Here is a 17,017-nt window from a genome sequence, read left to right on the forward strand (position 1 = left end):
GCTCGTAATACCGCTCCAATGCGCCATCAAAAGCTGCCCTTGTGCCACCGCGCATCTGCCAGCTGCCAGCTTCAGGAGCAGCTCGCGCGTACCTGCAGCGTTAGATTACTCCCTAGCGGCGACGTGTATCACAAACCGCTCGTTGCACGACAAGACACTACTGCAGGCTGTGCTGCAGGTGCGCTCCCTAACTCAAAAACTCGACTTTGCAATTTCAATGGGGTATGAATTTGGCCCCTTTTCGAGGGAGCAGCGAGATGTGTTTCAGAGCGTTGGTGGTTGGCGCTCGGAGGCTTCGGTTGGCTGCCCGATCTGCACCGCGCCTGGCCTGTTTCACCCTGAAGCTCTACCTCATTCAAACCAGCGGAGGTGCGCCCGCCCTTCAAATTCCCACACCCTCCCCACGCGACCGTTGACCGAAACGGCTTTTCTTGCACCCTTTCCAGCGGACTTGTCTCGAGAACTCTCGCGCAAGAGTCAATCACGCACGCGTCCTGAATACCGCGCCGAGCCCACAGCACACCGTGTCGACGCGACTGCCTGGTCTCCTCACCGCACGCCGATAGCGAGCGAGATCGAAATTGTCGAACACGGCTCACAGTCCTTCTGACATAGCGGGGCGCGATACAGACAGACACCATGGGCGCGTCAATATCCAAAATGATGAACAAGATCTTCGGATCCAAGGAGATGCGGCTGTTGATGCTGGGGCTGGATGCTGCCGGGAAGACGAGTACGTCTCTGCGTTTCTTCCATGCCCCTCCATTCCATACCTGATGCGGAGAGAGGCAATTGCTGACAGCATGGGTACAGCCATCCTCTACAAGCTCAAGCTCGACCAGGACGTCACCACGATCCCCACCGTCGGCTTCAACGTCGAGACCGTCACGTATAAGAATACGAAGTTCAACGTCTGGGACGTCGGAGGCCAGGACAAGATCAGGCCGCTGTGGAGACACTACTTCTCTGGTATGTTGTTGGGGCGCGATTCGGTTCCGGGTAGGCGAGCGAGTGCAGACCAAGTTGCACCCGACCAGCCTTCCGTATCTTATCCCCCTCTTTCGCAGTCCCGTATACATATCGGGAATGGCGGGCTAATATGACGCGCGAACAGGAACACAAGGCCTCATCTTCGTCATCGACTCCAACGACCGCGACCGCATCGACGAGGCGCGAACGGAGCTTGCGCGCATCATTCAGGACCGAGAAATGAAGGATGCGCTGCTGCTGGTATTTGCAAACAAGCAGGATCTGCAAGGAGGTGTGTGCGATATCATACAATACTGCCTGCCAGTGTCACAGGAATGGGCTAACCTGAGGACAGCCATGCGGCCGAAGGAAGTCTCGGACAAGCTCCAGCTAGAAAAGATCGCAAAGGATCACGTCTGGAAAGTCGAGCCCAGCTGCGCGACAACAGGAGAGGGCATCTTCGAGGGCCTGGTTCGTCCATCCCCCTCACTTCTCTCAGCCCAGCATTGCTAACACTCACACAGGCATGGCTCTCCAACAACGTGAAGCTCCCTCCCAAATAGAACCCGCGCTCACTCCCTCCCTCGATCCTCCGTCTCCTCTCCATCTGTACGACTGCATGCCGCATCAGCCTTCCCCATTGTTCTGCATATACCCGGTTCCGTTCCCGGTTGGCTGGTTTTGTAATGGACCCTCGTTTCCCCCTTATATCTTTCTAATGCCTGTATCCCGGCGTCTCGTCGACCCGGACCTTTTTCTTCGCTTCTTTTCTTGATTCTGAGTGAGCGCGGGGTGGAGATACCCTCGGTTTGGTTGGACTGCCTTTTGTTGTGTCGCACGAAACTCCCCCTTTTTTTTTCTTGTAGATGTTGGCGCTGAGCTGGGTATTCTAAAGTTGCGAATCGGGTAAGCGTGTCTTGTCTGAATAGGAATAGATGATTATATGGATATGTGTACCATGGACCTGGTTTGCGAATTGTGTGCGTTGATTGTCTACACGACGAGATTTGGTGCGTGTTATGTTATACTCGCCACGATTCATTTAGTTCGGGTAAGGGCGAAGACGTAACAAAAGTGCGGCCACTTAAACCCGAACAGCAAGTTGCAAGCAATAGCATTATCAATATCAATATCACTATCCTATCAACAGCCAACGCCTTCCCCGTATGTGGTCCCCACATGCACTCTCACATGGTCTCCAGATCTTGCCAACAAACCAACCAACCATACATGCAACCCAACCAACATCTTACCCAACATCATCACCGAAGATCAATCTAGAAAAAATCCAACCCAACGTCGCGTCAACAACACCAACACACCTCACTGCCGATCCGGCAACACATACCGCCTCTCCACACTCATCTCGCGATCCACCTCATCCTCGCCCTCAAACCGCAGCCTCACCAAATCCTCCCTCCCCTCCGCCGCCACAGCAGCATCCTCCCTCTTCACCCCACCAGCCGCCTTCCCACCCCCACTCCACCCACTCACCACCTCCGCCTTGTAGAACGTCGTGGTCCCGGGGTACAGCGCCAGCACATTGCGCTTCGGGGGCAGATCGGGCAGCGTGAGATTCGACGCCGGGGACGGGATGGCGACGAGGTGGTTGACCGATGCGCGGTAGGGGATGCTGGGCGTGGGGGGGTCGGGGTCGGAGTCGATGATCTCGTAGCGGCGCTGCTTGCCCTCGCCGATGACGGAGGTGACGCGGCAGAGGATGCCTTCGCCTTCGGTGGTGGAGGTGCGGTTTTTGGTGTTGCGGTAGAGGACTTCGGTGTTGACGGTGAGGCGGTGTTTTGTCTCTGCGGGTGGGGGTTGGGTTAGCGGGAGAGGAGGGGAAGGGAGGGAGAGATAGTAGGATATAGGTAGGATACAGGACAAGGAGAGATTGAAGTCAAGGGAGGAGTAATTGGGGTCTCTTGCGGCCCGTTCGCAATACACTAGCGGAGGAAGCTAAGAGAAGAGACTCCTGAATAACCCTTGGGAAAAGAAAGCAGAAGTCCGCCCAGAGGGGTATCGCATCGCATGATACAAACAAACGGGGAAAACAACGCCCAACTCCGAGGAGAGCGACAAGGAAAAAGCTCTCAATGAGCACCGCCCCTCTTAGTGGAAGAAGTCGTAAAAGAACGGGCCCTCTTACCCTTGACATGCTCGCTATCTTCCTCAGCCTTGACGCTGCTTTCCCGCGCCGCGGGCACCGATCCCGCCCTGCTCCCGCCCGACTTCTGCATAAGCCGGTCCTTGCCGGGGATCTTTGGGCTTGGCGCAACGGGGCTGTCCGCTGCGATGCTATCCCGGTCGTCGATCGTATCGGTGAGCTTGCGCTTGTTCTGGCGGTCGCGCTGGGATTTACCGACGGTGGTGGCACGTGATGCCGAGCTGTCGGTGTCGGCGGACCGCAGCGCGGACAGGATGCTAAGCTGCTCGCAGATGTCGTTTCCGCGCTCGGATTTGATGAGCGTGAGCATTTCTTCGCTGAGTTTAATGTTCTCGCGGAGGTTCTGGTCGAGCTCGGCGTCGATGCGCATAGACGGGGAGTCGCCGCGCGCTGGAGGGTTGGATTAGCTTCCGTTTGGGTGGTGCGCAAGATCTTTGGACATCATTCAGTCTAGCCTGCATACCTATTCGAGCGGCCTGCTCTGCATCGAGCTCCATTATCTTCTTCTGAAGTTCATCGGACCGTGCCTACGTAGTCAGCAAACACTCGTAAAAGCTTCAATCAAAGTGGCGAAGGGGCTCAGACTGCTCCAGAGACTCCAGGAATGAGCCCCTGAGCTGTGGGCTGGGAATAGGGCAGATCCATAACGGGCGGCCATTCTACATGATAGTTGCGCCAAACGGCGTTTAGACGAAAGGCGAGCGGCCGCGAATGGGGATGAGTGGAAATGAAAAGGGAAGAGCCCTTGAAAGGGAAGACTTTGGATGAAATACTTCGGAGTCAGAACGGGATGCCATCTTACCATAAGCTGATCGAACCGCCGACCGTCGGCCCGTATCTGGTTCCACAGTGACCGTTCCTCGTCGATCTCATCTTTAAGTTGGCCTGCTCGCGGCCTGCTGCGCGCTGCCATCCTGACAGAGCCAGGGTAGCTGCTCGCGCTCTTTACTCTGTCTGCTACCGCTTCCGCAACAGCAGAAGGGCACGAGCGCAGGTCGCTGATGACCTCGGGAGGAGGGTGAGGGTTGGTCGAGCGTTGCGGCGCTGGGAAGGCTCACAGCAGGCAACTTAGCGAGAAAGCTAACGCCACAAGCGGCTAGCTGTGGCTACTAGCCGCTGCTTGTTCCAACCCCACAACGCGGGGTGGTCAAGACGTCTTGATAGCTCCGCAACTCTTCGCTTGCCAATTCTCTGGACGGCTTTCAAGATGGTCATGCAGGTCCCTCTTATCCGGCTCCAATGCGGTAATTATATTCCGAATCAATTGGCTTCTACAAGTTGACCCGACTGTGCAGGCGTCAACAGCTACGACTGGGGTACGTCAGAGCCCCGCCTGGAAAAATACGTCTGAGCTGGATGCTGAAGATGCGAAGGGAAGATTGGCAAGTCGTCTGCTGCCGCCAAGTTCGCTGCTGCGACGGCATCGAGCGACTTCTCCATTCAGGAGGAGAAACCCTACGCTGAGGTGCGTTGCTTGCTCGCAATCAATAGCGTTTTGCTCACTCTGCTAGCTATGGATGGGAACACACCCGTCGCTACCTTCCAAGGACCTCGAAACCCAACGAACGCTGCTGGACCTAGTCCAGGATAACCAAGCGCTTCTTTCTAAGGACATTGCTGAGCGCTATGGCAATAAACTGCCCTTCCTCTTCAAGGTCTTGTCCATCAATAAGGCCCTGAGTATCCAGGCCCATCCAAACAAGAAGCTTGCTGAACAGCTGCATGCGAAAGACCCCAAGAACTATCCAGGTCAGTTCAACAGCTTGCGGAGTCTGCAACCGTAGCTAAACATGAGCTAGACGACAACCACAAGCCGGAAATGACCATTGCCGTCACCCCCTTCGACGGACTCTGCGGTTTCCGTCCCCTCGCCGAGATCTCACATTTCTTCAAGCATGTCTCGTCGTTCCGAAAGCTCGTCGGGGAAGAGGAAGCGAAGAACTTCGAGGATACTGTTAAAGGCAAGGAGACTTCAGACAAGGAAGAGGACATGCAGGCAAACAAGAAAGCTCTACAGTCCGCATTCACCAAACTCATGAATGCGGACAAGGACGCGCTGGCAGCTGCAACCGAGGAGCTTCTCCAAGCAGCCAAGACGGAGGGTGCAAGCTTTGCGGGAGAGGGAGGTCCCACAAACGGCGGCAAGGAGCTCGCAGACCTTGTCATCCGCCTCAACGACGAGTTCCCCGCTGACATCGGCCTGTTCGTGCAATTCTTCCTCAATTACGTCCAGCTCGAGATCGGAGAGGCGATGTTCCTCAAGGCGGACGACATCCACGCATACCTTTCCGGCGACATCATCGAGTGCATGGCGTCGTCCGATAACGTTGTTCGCGCGGGCTTCACGCCGAAATTCAAGGATGTCAGCACGCTGACTACTATGCTAACATATTCTTATGCCCCGATCAGTGAGCAAAAGATGGACCCAACCGACTACCCTTACGTCACTCTGAATGCTGCCGCCTACAGCTCGAACTCCTCTAGCAAATTGTACGACCCGCCGATTCCCGAATTTGCCGTCGTACGGACAGCCTTGAACAAATCGGGCGCAAAGGCGACCTTCGATCCCATTCAAGGACCAAGCATTGTCCTTTGCACGAAGGGAAAGGGCACCATCAGTGTCGGGCCAAAGAAGGAGAAAATCGAAGAGGGTTACGTCTTCTTTGTTGGTGCTACGGCTGAAGTCGTCTTGGAGAGTGAGGCAGATGCAGAGGATGGAGAGGGCATGGTGACGTTCAAGGCATTCTGCGAGCTTGAGGATCATGAGCAGAAGCTATGAAGTCATGAGAGAAATCAAAAGTCAATGTGGGCAGCATAGACATCTGAATATCATGGTATAATTGAGCGAATAGCATCTGTCATATCGGCCGGACCTCGGGAACCCAATCAGGCTCATAGCGCTAGTCCATATTCGGACAACCACTCGGGATATCCTCGGCGGGACCATGCCTTTCCAGCAACGCCCTCAGCTCTTAGATCTCGAGATCGACTATATCCACGATCAATCGTTCCTCAGCGAGTGAAAAGCTGCGGGTACACGTCGCATCATTGGAGCCACCTCACCCGCATACCCACACCGCAGCCCAACCGAGCCGCGAATCCACAACCAATCACCCCGTCCGCGCCGCCAAACAATCTAATCCACGCCGAAACAGCTAGCCTACCAGCACGCTGCACACCCACGGCCCGCCTTTACGTACTTGCGACAAGCAGCTGACTCGCTCCAACCCCGTCCCTAGCTTCCGTCCAGCAAACTTTCCTCCACCATGAACAACTTCTCCTTCCTCGACTCGGGCCCTAACGTCAACATGCCGCGCGCCGCTCCCTCGCCGAACCCCTCGCCCACCGGATCGCAGCCAAACGGCATGGGCGGCGCGGGCGGACAGCAGAACGGCATACCGATGGTCAACGGCCTACCGTCGGGCGGTCAGCAGACGGATATGAATCACCTGTGGAGCGTGGTGCAGCAGCTGAGCCAGGTGCTGGAGGAGAACCGCGCGCAGACGCTGGGCATTGTGAACGGCGTGCAGGCTATCCAGGCAAGGGCTGCGGAGGAGGGCGGCGTTGGGGGCATGGAGATTAGAGAGGTGAATGGCGAGTTGAATGGTATGTAGGAGCCTTCCCCTTTCCTCTTGCTTGCTTCGCCCCTCGGATACCACTACCACCACCACCACCACCACCACCACAAGAAATGGAAACCGGCAACGATGTGAAAGCTAACAGAGACGTACGCATAGCAGCAGCCCGCGCCGCCGAACTCGCCACCCTCCAATCCCAACTCTCCGCCTCGCAAAAAGCCATCACCGACCTCTCCGGCACCAACACCGCCCTGCACTCCGTCATCACCGAGTACGAGCAAGCGCTCAAAACCATCGTCGAAAAGGTGCACCCCTACGCCTACGCCCAGACCGGCGCCATCCTCTCCCTGCACAAGCACTACCAAGCGCTGCTCGAGCAGGAGCGCAACACGTCGATGCAGTTACGGCTGGAGCACGCAGAGTGGCAGGCAGGGCTGGGCCGGGTAGCCGAGTACGCGAGGAGCGCGCTGAAGTTGCAGGCGGATGCGGAGCGGCCGCTGAAGGCGGAGATTAAGGAGTTGAAGGAGGAGAATAGGGTGTTGAGACGGTTAGCGGGGTGGGAGGAGAGGGCGGATAGCAGTGATGAGGAAGAGGGGGAGAGGCCTTGAAATGGGCTTGGCTGGTGATGGAGAGGCTGCTAAGGAGTTTTAGACTTCTACTCTGGGAGAAGAAGACTGGTTTTTTTACAGACATGCATAGCACTGGCGTTCAGCGGGATATCCCTTTTAGCTTGGGCATAGCTTGGAATGGGATTGCACATAGATGGGGAGACATGTCGGATTGGCACATGGAGATACCCGTCTAATTGAACATAGCATCTGCAACACGCATCCCAAGACTTGGTGTGAAGAATTGCATTCTTTCCTGCAACGGAACTACCAAGAACTAACCGAATACACAGTGTGCCAATTATGATATATCGCTGCAGAAAGGGACTGCAAAACCACATATCGCAGCGAGAAGACCTGCAAAATCCGCGGACGAGGGAACTCGACATCCGGCCGACCCCAATCCATACGAGCCACTGAGAAGCGCTTCGCCTTCACCACCGCTAAGCTGCGTCAGCATACCTGAAGCTCCTCCCGAAACCGATATTGCCTCCGGGCAACGTCTTCTTAGAATCGCTGTCCGTCGCACTGTCCGTCCTATTATGCCGCTCGCTCTCGCCGGCGTCATTCTCGGGGACTTCGTCCTCCTGGGTTTCGTTCTCTTGGGGCTCGTTCTCTTGGGGCTCGTTCTCTTGGGGCTTGTTCTCTTGGGGCTCGTTCTCTTGGGCGTCGTTCTCTTGGGATTCGTCTTCCTGGGCGTTGCTCTCCTGGGCTATGTTCTCCTGGGCTTCGTCCGCCTGGGCTACCCTGTCTTGTGCCTCCCTCGCCGCAGACTCACGCTCTCGAACTTGGGGTAGCAACAGCCTCTCCACCTCCAGCACAAGCAAAATAGCTGCCTGGAAAGTAACGTCGTCGCGAACTTCATATGGCTGCACGCCTAGATTTGCCAACCGCAGCAGGACGTGCTCTCGAAGCTGGCCCCTGCGCGCCAGCAGACGCTCCCGTCCGCTCAGAGTCTCAAGACGATACCGGTCTACGACCTGTTGGTCCATGGTCGTGAGGAATCGGATGAGGTGTGTGCGCTCCTCAGCTTGACGTGCTGCATGTTGTTCCTTTGTCCCCTCCTTTCGCTCCTTGCCCTTTCCATTGCGCTCAGTTTCCTTGTTCTTTTGATCGATTCTGGTGCGCGCCGGGTGGGTTGGGTGGGTTGGTGGACGGGAGCTGGACGACTTGCCCCGCCTACTAGGCATTCTTGCTAAGATACGGCGCAGTGTGGTGCCGCGTCTTGTGGGAGTTGCAACAGTCTCAGAGTTCTCGTTCTCGTTCTGCTCAAGAGTCGGGAGTGCTGCTGTCGCCTCGGTAGGAAGAAACGGGTTGTCATTGTCGGAGTAGGGCTGATCCAACAGGGCTTCGATAGCTTCTCTGTCGAGCGGATATCTCTCGAAGTCCTCTGTTTCGTCTGCCGGTGCGGGCGGAGAAGGGGGCGGAAGCCTGTTGTCGCCCCCAGATGGCTTGCGCGGCGGTTGACCTGCTCCACCTGCGGATCCTCCGCCGACAAAAGGCCCAAAGAGAGAAGTGTGTGGGACGGCGCTGTGATTCACAAGCTGGCTTAGGAAAGATAGGCCTGAATCTCTGCGAGGCCTGTTCAAAGGCTCGAAGAAATACGGAGGTGTCTGCCCGTCTTGGAGGTCTGGGTCGTCGTACATGATCTTGGCCATCATGAGAACGCAGTTGGCACGGTCTTCTGGGGATTCGGATTGCCCAGTCTGGCTGGATTCAGCAGCTTTAACACCAACGGTTGTTGGGTCCGGCTCGGGGCTTTGACGCTGATTGTTGGGCCTATTCTCCTCGGGAGGTGCAGCTGTGGTGAACGGCGGTTCGCCCACCTTCACTGCCTGGTACGCATTAGTAAGAGCCGCAAATGAGGTGAAGGCGGCTATCATGATGCAAAACCATGCTTGGTATATGTAGGGTGATCTACGTACCGTCTGCTCTTCTCTTTTCCGCTCATAGTGTTCGGGGCGCAAAGCTTGGACTAGAGGCTCCACGAGGGTTGGGTGAAACCGCTTCGCGGCCCGGATAACATGGCGGTCAAGTCTCTTCTGTGCTGCCTCGTCGCCTTCTTCTTCGAAGCCTTCAGAAAAATATAGTCCGGGCAACGGTTCGGGTGAGTCCACGCGTTGTCCTGCGGGGCTTCCAGCTTGTTAACCACCACGCTCTGGAAACATAATCTTGGAGACCCTCAAGAAACTGACGGTGAACCGTAGCTGGGGATCATACCTGGCCGAATTCTCCTTCTTGTACAGTTTAAGGAAGTCATCGTACTCTCTCTCGATTTCATTCAAGCTCTCACCTTCCTAAAGCTCGAGGATACCGATAGCCGTCCTCTTGACAATAGCCAGGAAGTCACTTAGTAAACTAGGCTTATACAACTCGGGAACCTGAATCTTGATGATGTCGGTCATCATCGAGAAGACGTATGAATTGTGTGTCTGGGTCGTGGCGGTACTCTGCTGTGATGCTTCAACCCGGGCTGATGTCGTCGCTGCCCGCATTGCACAGTAGTATTCCCACATCTCGTTGTTGGTGAGACCGAGCGATTGAGCGTCTCGGACTTGCTGCTCGGCGAATGGTTCGAATAGGCCTCGTAGAGCTTGCTCCATCTGAGAATACGGCTTGTTAGGACTTCCAGTCGCTGAAGCACGCCGGACAACGACTTACGTCGCCTTTTTTGACTTTGATCAAGTCATGCTGGTCGGCCAGGAACTTCAGGAAAAGAATGTTGGACTCAATGGCCTGCTCCAATACTCGTGCTTTGGACGGCACGTATTGGGCACTCATGCTGACTGTGGTTACGAGGGAGTGGTGAGGTAACGATAGTATGGATATATCTGGAAGATGTTTCGTAGCGATGGTGGAGTGTAAGTTGGGGTCGATAGAGGACGGAAGACGCAGGTTAGTACCGACGCGGTCGTGGAATGCGGAAGGAGCAATTGGACGACGGATAGCGCCTGCCGACGGGTGGCGTATGTATCCGTAATGAGATCAGTACAACTACCTACCTAGGTACGTATGCCTAAAGTGCCTTAGGTGGTTAGCAGCGTAAGAAGCTTATAGTCCGGCCTGTGCCGGGGCAAACTGCTGAACGAGGAGCGAGCATTCTGAACCGATCAATATCATAATGAGTGATGTAGCGACGCAAAACGAACTTGCATAGCAATGGCCGAGGATTAATCCACCGGCGGTAAGCAGCTTTTGGAGGTCGCGCGGGAATCGGGAGAAAGTATCCCAAGTGCAACCCACCGTCGAGGTCCCAGTAACATGACTTCCTTGCGCCTCAACCGAGTCAAGTCCAAAGACAAGGGTACCCTAATTTCCAAAACGCCGTTCCCTATCCAAACCCACCTCCTACCAGCTCGCAAGCACGTTATCCACCTTCAACTTCTCCTCATCTCCACCCATGACAACGTCCTCATCCTCCTCTTCGGCCGTAGCCAGTACCTGCACGTCCCTGATTTGCTCACCGACCCTTCCAGCAACCCGTATTGCCAGCGTCCTCAGCTTCATCAGCTCAGGCGTAAGCGGCGAATCTCTCCACACCAAATTGGGCTGTATATTTTCTATCGGCTTGCGGTACAGTTCGAGGAGGGAGAGGAGTGTTTGAGACGTGTTGAGCTTCTGCTGGAGGGTGAGGCGGCGTGCGGAGAGAGATTGTAGACGCGTCAGGGCGGTGAGGTAGTCGTCTTGAGTGACTTCGTCGTCGTGGGAGGTGGAGTGAGATCGGTCGGCGGATGTGTCCCATCGTGTTGGAAGCTTAGAGATGATGTCGTCCTGTGTGAGGTCGTCGCCCTGGTACAGCGCGTTGCCGTCGTCTGTCACGTCTGTGATGTTGTCTGCCGCTTCGGAGTCGACTTCTCGCGCGCCGGACGCCCAGTAGAAGTTGTCTATTTGCTCGACTACGTGCTCAGTCATTTGGCGGCTGTAGACTCTCCTCGAATGCTGCTTGAGGTCGCGATTGACTATGCGAATCAGCGTCGGAGTACAAAGTCAGATTGGCTATCTGCGACACCTTTGTCTAAAGCACCCTTCAAGACGCTCAGTTCCACACCTCCATCAAGCGCGATCTTCTTCAGCTTCTCTGACGGCGCAATTCCTCGCGAGAGAAACAGCTTCTCCGACTGGAGAAACTGCTGCTTCTGCTCGACGACTGTACTTTGCCGGGACATGTCGTGGGGCGTGTCGGGTCCTAGTAGGGCGTTGGCAATCGCGTCAAGAAGTTGGGGTGGTAAGTCGACGTTGTTTCGCGTGTTGCGGGGTTTTAGCGCGAAACGAGGTCACGTGACGCTCCATTCATGTACCACTCCTTATCTTCCAAGAGGCCCAAGGGTATATATCGGGCCAGCTGACTGTTTTGGTATAGCGGTTTGGAAAAGACCTTGAAAATTTGAACTTGTAGTATTGAACCAGAACACCCGACAGCCTACCTAGGTAACGCCTAAGCCATGTACGCAGCACGAACTCCCTTCAGGTATCTCAAATAGAACTCCATATGCGCCTCTTGTCGTTATCATGTCTCGCCTGTCACTCCCCGGCGTTATGCCTTTCCGCAGCACGCTGTCGCTTCTTCTTCAACACCACGCACAGCGTCAAACAAGCAATGAATCCATCCAACTCCTTCTCATCCACAACGACAGTCCCTCCAGTCACGATACCTCCCCACCACTTCTGCGCATATTTGCCCACCTCCACCTTCCTCTCATATTCTCCAGATCCAAACACCTTATACAGGGTCATGTTCGTGCTATGCCAAACGCTGTCCATCTCCCAGAAGTAGGGCTGTGAATTCAACGTAAAGCCTTCCGTACGGAGTCCCCAGGTTTTGTTGCGCAGACTAATGGGATGTGAAGAGTGCGGCGAGTCTTCGGGGAAGGTAAGGACTGCTTCCCCGACTGAAGACCACGGGTGCTTCCATTCTGCGACTGTTTCCCCTTGATCGTTTGTGATGTTGTATTTTAGGCCGAGCCAGTTATTCCGGTGGCATGTGAAGGCTGGGGTGAAGGAGTGATCTTTCAGTGTCTTCTGCACTTCTTCTTTGTACGCATTGGTGAGACCGGCGTATGGCACAGTCATGTCCTGCGTCAGGTCGAGGATCGTGATATTCTTCGATAGCAGGAAGTGGGGTGAAATCCAATATGTGCTGGTGGGAACGAACGAGCGGGACTCGAGCGGCAATGTTGAGGAATCGATGTCGTGCGGTGTGTTCACCCAATCGTCTTGTTCCTCTGTGACCATGCTGGGCTTGACGTCGGGTTTTGAAATTGATCGATGTCGGATAACGCTGTCATGGCGCTGAGCGTGTGGGCTCATGTCCTGGAGCGCGACCGCGGTGGACATTTTGAACCGAGGAGTTGATCGATGGTATTGTGAAATAAAGATGTGACAACTTGAAGTTGACTAAGGCGATAGAAACGGGGTATCAAAGAAGAGCCAAGTGGTCGAACGAAATCTGAAGCGCTAAACAAAGTCCGGATATCAATCCTCTTAAGTATTAACAACGAAGGGCTTCATGCAGACATGGCAGTTGCGGTAAAAGCCGTCCACACCACCAGAAGCGGTCCTGAACGGGTAACCTCGATGGCCATCGTGCGATCTAATTGGCCTGTCGTGCCAAGTTCGGCCATCGTAAAAGCTGCCTGGCGGGGCGGATCTCGTTTTTCTCGCTTTGTGATTCCATGCACAGCCACCGACCTGGGGCGGAGACATGGCGAAGCACAGCGGAAGGGCCGTGCGTAAGTCTCGTGACGCTCCTCAGTGTGCTGCGAGCAGATGAAGTTGGATCGCCGCGTTCTTGCGCGGGGGGAGAAAGCCAGTGGTGGAGATGGTGGTGCTGGAAGGGGAAGGGAGATGCAGTCGATGGCAAGTGCCCAGGCGCCCAGGTGGTGGCTGAGCGCTAGCCCTCTTTGGGCGAACGCGGTGCTAGGAAAGCAAACCACGACGATCCTCTCTCAATCATGAAACCTCCTTTGGGTCCCTCCCGAGCCTCGCTACAAAGGGTACAGCCTGATCGATGGAAACGTCAGAAGCGAGATCCCAAGAACGCGTTCCTGGCATCGAAACACCCCAGGCCAGCGTTACCGAGATCTGTACCAGAGCAGTGGTGCTGGCGTTTCTTATCTCAATTGCGACAGCGACTTCTTGTCCAAGTTGAATCTTTACAATTAGCACAAGGCAATCTTTCGCTCCAGGGCTCTTTCTTATTACCGGTAAGCTGGGAGAGTCAGTGGGCTTGGAAGCCACGATGTCATTTCAGCCACAACTACTAGCTGCTTACAATATTCGTTCGATTTCAATCTGTACAGCCATCCCCCCCGTTGTCTCTTCGGAACCTTCCTCGGCCTTTCCTATCAGTTAATGGACCGTACACTCCCTCTCACGCTGAAAACGGATACTTTGTCCGGAGTCTTTCGCCACACAACCACATTGTTCCAATAACCAAGAAACTGAAAACAGCCCATGCTCCAGCCAAAATGCTGAACCCGACCCCAAAACCAAGTCGTTGATACATGTATGGTGCGAAAAGGGGAAATAATATCGCGGTGACGTTTCGCAAGACATTGAGAGCCGAGATAGCGGATGCTGCATATTGCGTGTAGGCATCGATGGCATATGTATTCACACCAGAAGTGCACAGCATGCAGGCAGTGCAAAATATGAAGGAGCCGATGTTCGGAACAATCCAGTGAGTTATTGACTCACCGGCCCAGCCGTATATCAGCAGGCCGATAATAACAAGAACTGCACCTGGAACGAGAATTGGCACTCGGTACTCGGGTTTGCCTTCATCTGCATTGCGACGCTTCAATTTGGCGTAGACGTGGTCGTTGACATGGCCAGCAACTGCTATCAGTAAGCAAAAAGAGGCAATGGCAGCGTTGTTGTGTTCTTACTTTGAGCTCCAAGGGTGAATCCGAGACCAGCGGAAATGTAATTCAAACTTGAAATACCAACAGACTGTTGATATTCCCCGATCCATAAAAGCGGATAAGTAAAGAGGAACAAAAACATGATACCGTAAAGCAGCGCCATGAAGACAGCCAGGATGTTCACAGTGGGCTGAGTCGATATGATACGCACTGGTCGTATAAGGCTGCGTCGCAAAAGTTTTGAAGCGGTTTTGATATGTTTCTTCGTCCCGAACTGCGATACGTTGGTCCTGTTTGCCCGTTCGAGCTGCTCGAGGAGTCGTGGTTCGTAGCTCTCAGGGAAGAGAAGAGCAGCGACAAGTAAAAAAGCCGCGGAAGCGATAGAAAACGCCCAAAAAACCCAGCGCCAGGACTCCGAGTCGCTTATAAAGCCCCCAACAATCGGGCCTATCGCCGGACCCAGCAGAGGGGCGAGGAGATACCACCCCAGAGCTCTTCCCCTTTCTTCTGCTTTCCAGACGTCGCCAATGACACCCCCGCCAAGGGCAAGGGCGACGCTGGCGCCAAAACCAGAGAAAACGCGAAAAGTGAAGATTTGGGCTCGCGTTTTGGCAAAACCGCAGGCAATGGTCCAGAGGGTGTAGAAAGCTCCACCGGACAATAAGATAGGTCTCCGTCCGTACACCTCAGAAAGAGGCGCGAAGATAAGTGGCCCAACAGCGATTCCGACGAGGAAGATCGATAGACACAGCATCGAGTCGTAGCGGTCTGTAAAGTGAAGATCCCGTGCAATTGCGTCCATAGAAGGAGCTATCATTGTTTCCGAGAGTGGGTGGACGAAGGCGAAGCTTGAGAGTATCATGAGTGAGATCCATTTCTTTTTCGCTGGCCAGTCTTTCGGCGGAACCAGTTGAACGGCGTGACTATGGGGTTTCTGAACATCGTATGAGCGAGAGAGTTTGATCGCATGGAAAGATACATCTCATACGTTGTGGGAGGCCGTTTCGGCAGTCTGGTCGTCCGTAGGAGACGGCGTCGCCGCGGGTTGAAGCTCGGCTTCCTCATCAACGACCGTGACGGGTTTTTCCGTAGCCATTATGAGCAAAATGTTACAATGATAGACGGCTGCAATCTTGAAGGTGGCTAATATTTTAGCTTGGTGTAGCCCACGGGAAAGAGTCAGAGGGAGATGTGGGAGGAGATGTGGGAGCGGATGTGGCGTAGGCTAAGGTCAACTGGAGTCAACGGTTTTAAGCAACAGGTGGGGTGGGACCCCCTGTAACGAAATGTTGGGTCGGCGCTGGGTCAACGCATAACCCTATCTAATAATACTCGGGTCTATCGTCTTAGCAATATATAGAGCATATAGTACTACGTAGCATGGAGTAGATAGTAGAGTTTAGCCTTCCTGCTCGTGGTGTAAATATGGGTGGAAGTTAGAGTAATTTATTTTGAAATTATTATCTCGTTCTAAGTGAGAGGAAGTAGAGGTAGGCAGGAAGGAAGAATGGCGGAAGGGGAACTGAGGCAATCTTATTGCATGGTGGAAATGGCATACATTCCAGCGCCACACGCATTAATCTATTGAATCTTTACATTTTCTCCCACCGCATTCGTAAATACAATAGCCCTAACCTCAATACTGTTCCGTGGCGCAAAGATTTCTGGCAGCTCTTCATGTCTGAACGAAGCGTGAAGCGAGACTGTTGGGGTCAGCCACGAGTTACAGTGTCATCAAATGGCAACCCTTACGAGAGGACCGAACCGCTGGATCCGAGTCAAACTGCTTGAATATTACGACCTCGTTTGGTTCTTGCTCCTTCAGATACATCCAATTCTGAGTGTCCGGCGAGTGCAGCGAGTAGAGATTCGTGCTCACATATGAGGTACGAACTGTATCGGTTTCGATGAGATCAGACGCTTGAAGGCTCGAGCCGTCGCACATTGCAAGAGGCCAATCCATGACCTTGTTGCGAAGGGGTTTCCAAACGCTATCGTGACATTAGCGGGTTGTCTTGCCAACGAATGAAAGTGAGCTGACTTCAACACACGGATTCGCCCCCTGAGCAAAGCCTCAGCTTCTTGGGGGAATTGAGCCTGAACACGTCTGATAACGGAACATGGCCCTTGATCTGAATGGGCGAAGTTTGCTGGTCGCAAAGGAAGCATGCTATTCCCGACATCCAGGAGGCCATCTTGCGCTTCAGCGTTGCTTTCGCGCATCTATGCATCGATTGTTAGGGACGAAATAGAACGAAAAGAGAGGGGGTGGTTCGTACCCGCCAGTCGAAGATGAAAATTCTGTCTGCGTGCTCCACTTCCTTCCTCAGCAGCTGCTCTATTGCTGGGAGATATTGCCCCGTAACCTCCGTCTTGTCCTTCAAGTCCTCGAACCCATCCATGGTTCGATAGATGAACCCGTTCTCGTCGAGATCGAAGCACTTTTCATGACCCCTGATATTCTTGACTTCAACCATTCTTGTTTCAAACGCAAGGTTTGTCCTTCGTTGATCAGCAACGTCTGGGGGAAGGTCAAGAAAAAGCTGGAATGGCTTTTCTTTCTCGTAGAGAGGCTGCCATTTCAGAAACTGGATGGCAGCATGTTCAGCAGAACCCATCATGATTCAAAGGGCACGAGGTGAAGTTGGAAGTTCAGTAACAGGGCAACAATCAAAACGGCCGGCTGGAAAGGCAACTCAGATGCTATCGTACCAGACCCCAAATCGCACACTGCGGCGACTATCGACCAGCTGCAGTGTTGATGCCCTCCTCAAAGGAGTGAGACTTTCGGTCTCCGAAAACATCTCATCTGGAGCAGATGATAGGATGCCTCCC

At 54.2% G+C, this 17,017-nt stretch overlaps 8 protein-coding genes across 8 annotated transcripts; 3 read left to right on the top strand and 5 right to left on the bottom strand.

The window, feature by feature from the left end:
• The first annotated feature begins 185 nt into the window (after nucleotides 1-185).
• On the top strand, nucleotides 186-1,931 carry BU26DRAFT_517941 (ARF/SAR superfamily). Its single transcript, XM_033828706.1, has 5 exons — nucleotides 186-733; nucleotides 814-969; nucleotides 1,115-1,261; nucleotides 1,325-1,440; nucleotides 1,494-1,931. Exons 1-5 carry the CDS (start codon nucleotides 640-642, stop codon nucleotides 1,530-1,532), a joined length of 552 nt encoding a protein of 183 aa, XP_033686234.1. The 5' UTR covers nucleotides 186-639; the 3' UTR covers nucleotides 1,533-1,931.
• A 175-nt stretch (nucleotides 1,932-2,106) lies between these two features.
• On the bottom strand, nucleotides 2,107-4,137 carry BU26DRAFT_481806 (uncharacterized protein). The gene is made up of 4 exons (XM_033825746.1): nucleotides 3,936-4,137; nucleotides 3,597-3,660; nucleotides 3,104-3,523; nucleotides 2,107-2,774 (listed from the first exon to the last, which is right to left on the bottom strand). The coding sequence occupies exons 1-4, from the start codon at nucleotides 4,044-4,046 to the stop codon at nucleotides 2,293-2,295; spliced, it is 1,077 nt and encodes a 358-aa protein (XP_033686235.1). The 5' UTR covers nucleotides 4,047-4,137; the 3' UTR covers nucleotides 2,107-2,292.
• Nucleotides 4,138-4,346: 209 nt separating this feature from the next.
• Nucleotides 4,347-5,912, top strand: BU26DRAFT_423066 (mannose-6-phosphate isomeras-like protein; the record flags this gene model as incomplete). Its single annotated transcript, XM_033823492.1, has 5 exons — nucleotides 4,347-4,377; nucleotides 4,429-4,449; nucleotides 4,507-4,598; nucleotides 4,645-4,882; nucleotides 4,933-5,912. The coding sequence occupies 5 exons, from the start codon at nucleotides 4,347-4,349 to the stop codon at nucleotides 5,910-5,912; spliced, it is 1,362 nt and encodes a 453-aa protein (XP_033686236.1).
• Nucleotides 5,913-6,399: 487 nt separating this feature from the next.
• BU26DRAFT_423552 (uncharacterized protein) lies at nucleotides 6,400-7,319 on the top strand (the record flags this gene model as incomplete). Its single annotated transcript, XM_033823517.1, has 2 exons — nucleotides 6,400-6,739; nucleotides 6,877-7,319. The coding sequence occupies 2 exons, from the start codon at nucleotides 6,400-6,402 to the stop codon at nucleotides 7,317-7,319; spliced, it is 783 nt and encodes a 260-aa protein (XP_033686237.1).
• Nucleotides 7,320-7,762: 443 nt separating this feature from the next.
• BU26DRAFT_603692 (uncharacterized protein) lies at nucleotides 7,763-9,267 on the bottom strand (the record flags this gene model as incomplete). The annotated part of the gene is made up of 2 exons (XM_033835449.1): nucleotides 9,245-9,267; nucleotides 7,763-9,154 (listed from the first exon to the last, which is right to left on the bottom strand). The coding sequence occupies exon 2, from the start codon at nucleotides 8,978-8,980 to the stop codon at nucleotides 7,763-7,765; it is 1,218 nt and encodes a 405-aa protein (XP_033686238.1). The 5' UTR covers nucleotides 8,981-9,154; nucleotides 9,245-9,267.
• Nucleotides 9,268-10,667: 1,400 nt separating this feature from the next.
• Nucleotides 10,668-13,135, bottom strand: BU26DRAFT_481814 (uncharacterized protein; the record flags this gene model as incomplete). Its single annotated transcript, XM_033825747.1, has 2 exons — nucleotides 11,893-13,135; nucleotides 10,668-11,247 (listed from the first exon to the last, which is right to left on the bottom strand). The coding sequence occupies exons 1-2, from the start codon at nucleotides 12,651-12,653 to the stop codon at nucleotides 10,668-10,670; spliced, it is 1,341 nt and encodes a 446-aa protein (XP_033686239.1). The 5' UTR covers nucleotides 12,654-13,135.
• A 421-nt stretch (nucleotides 13,136-13,556) lies between these two features.
• BU26DRAFT_539671 (MFS multidrug transporter) lies at nucleotides 13,557-15,388 on the bottom strand. Its single transcript, XM_033831518.1, has 3 exons — nucleotides 15,171-15,388; nucleotides 14,207-15,116; nucleotides 13,557-14,156 (listed from the first exon to the last, which is right to left on the bottom strand). Exons 1-3 carry the CDS (start codon nucleotides 15,276-15,278, stop codon nucleotides 13,690-13,692), a joined length of 1,485 nt encoding a protein of 494 aa, XP_033686240.1. The 5' UTR covers nucleotides 15,279-15,388; the 3' UTR covers nucleotides 13,557-13,689.
• Nucleotides 15,389-15,733: 345 nt separating this feature from the next.
• BU26DRAFT_603696 (uncharacterized protein) lies at nucleotides 15,734-16,910 on the bottom strand. Its single transcript, XM_033835450.1, has 4 exons — nucleotides 16,462-16,910; nucleotides 16,224-16,405; nucleotides 15,935-16,173; nucleotides 15,734-15,885 (listed from the first exon to the last, which is right to left on the bottom strand). The coding sequence occupies exons 1-4, from the start codon at nucleotides 16,801-16,803 to the stop codon at nucleotides 15,764-15,766; spliced, it is 885 nt and encodes a 294-aa protein (XP_033686241.1). The 5' UTR covers nucleotides 16,804-16,910; the 3' UTR covers nucleotides 15,734-15,763.
• Nucleotides 16,911-17,017: the final 107 nt, after the last annotated feature.

The sequence above is a fragment of the Trematosphaeria pertusa genome (assembly GCF_010094035.1).
Source record: "Trematosphaeria pertusa strain CBS 122368 unplaced genomic scaffold BU26scaffold_5, whole genome shotgun sequence".
NCBI classification, from domain to species: domain Eukaryota; kingdom Fungi; phylum Ascomycota; class Dothideomycetes; order Pleosporales; family Trematosphaeriaceae; genus Trematosphaeria; species Trematosphaeria pertusa.

Bases quoted from the DNA above. Each gene is read 5' to 3' on its own strand.
- BU26DRAFT_517941 (XM_033828706.1), top strand. From the start codon at position 640: ATGGGCGCGTCAATATCCAAAATGATGAACAAGATCTTCGGATCCAAG. The intron at 734-813 runs GTACGTCTCTGC...GCATGGGTACAG, and splicing joins GGATGCTGCCGGGAAGACGA to CCATCCTCTACAAGCTCAAG. The intron at 1,262-1,324 runs GTGTGTGCGATA...ACCTGAGGACAG, and splicing joins CAAGCAGGATCTGCAAGGAG to CCATGCGGCCGAAGGAAGTC.
- BU26DRAFT_481806 (XM_033825746.1), bottom strand. From the start codon at position 4,046: ATGGCAGCGCGCAGCAGGCCGCGAGCAGGCCAACTTAAAGATGAGATC. The intron at 3,524-3,596 runs GTATGCAGGCTA...CCAACCCTCCAG, and splicing joins AGAGCAGGCCGCTCGAATAG to CGCGCGGCGACTCCCCGTCT. The intron at 2,775-3,103 runs GTTCTTTTACGA...CCCCACCCGCAG, and splicing joins TGTCAAGGGTAAGAGGGCCC to AGACAAAACACCGCCTCACC.
- BU26DRAFT_539671 (XM_033831518.1), bottom strand. From the start codon at position 15,278: ATGGCTACGGAAAAACCCGTCACGGTCGTTGATGAGGAAGCCGAGCTT. The intron at 15,117-15,170 runs GTATGAGATGTA...TACGATGTTCAG, and splicing joins CCGAAACGGCCTCCCACAAC to AAACCCCATAGTCACGCCGT. The intron at 14,157-14,206 runs GTAAGAACACAA...TACTGATAGCAG, and splicing joins ATTCACCCTTGGAGCTCAAA to TTGCTGGCCATGTCAACGAC.
- BU26DRAFT_603696 (XM_033835450.1), bottom strand. From the start codon at position 16,803: ATGATGGGTTCTGCTGAACATGCTGCCATCCAGTTTCTGAAATGGCAG. The intron at 16,406-16,461 runs GTACGAACCACC...ATCGATGCATAG, and splicing joins TTTTCATCTTCGACTGGCGG to ATGCGCGAAAGCAACGCTGA. The intron at 15,886-15,934 runs GTAAGGGTTGCC...TGACCCCAACAG, and splicing joins TCCAGCGGTTCGGTCCTCTC to TCTCGCTTCACGCTTCGTTC.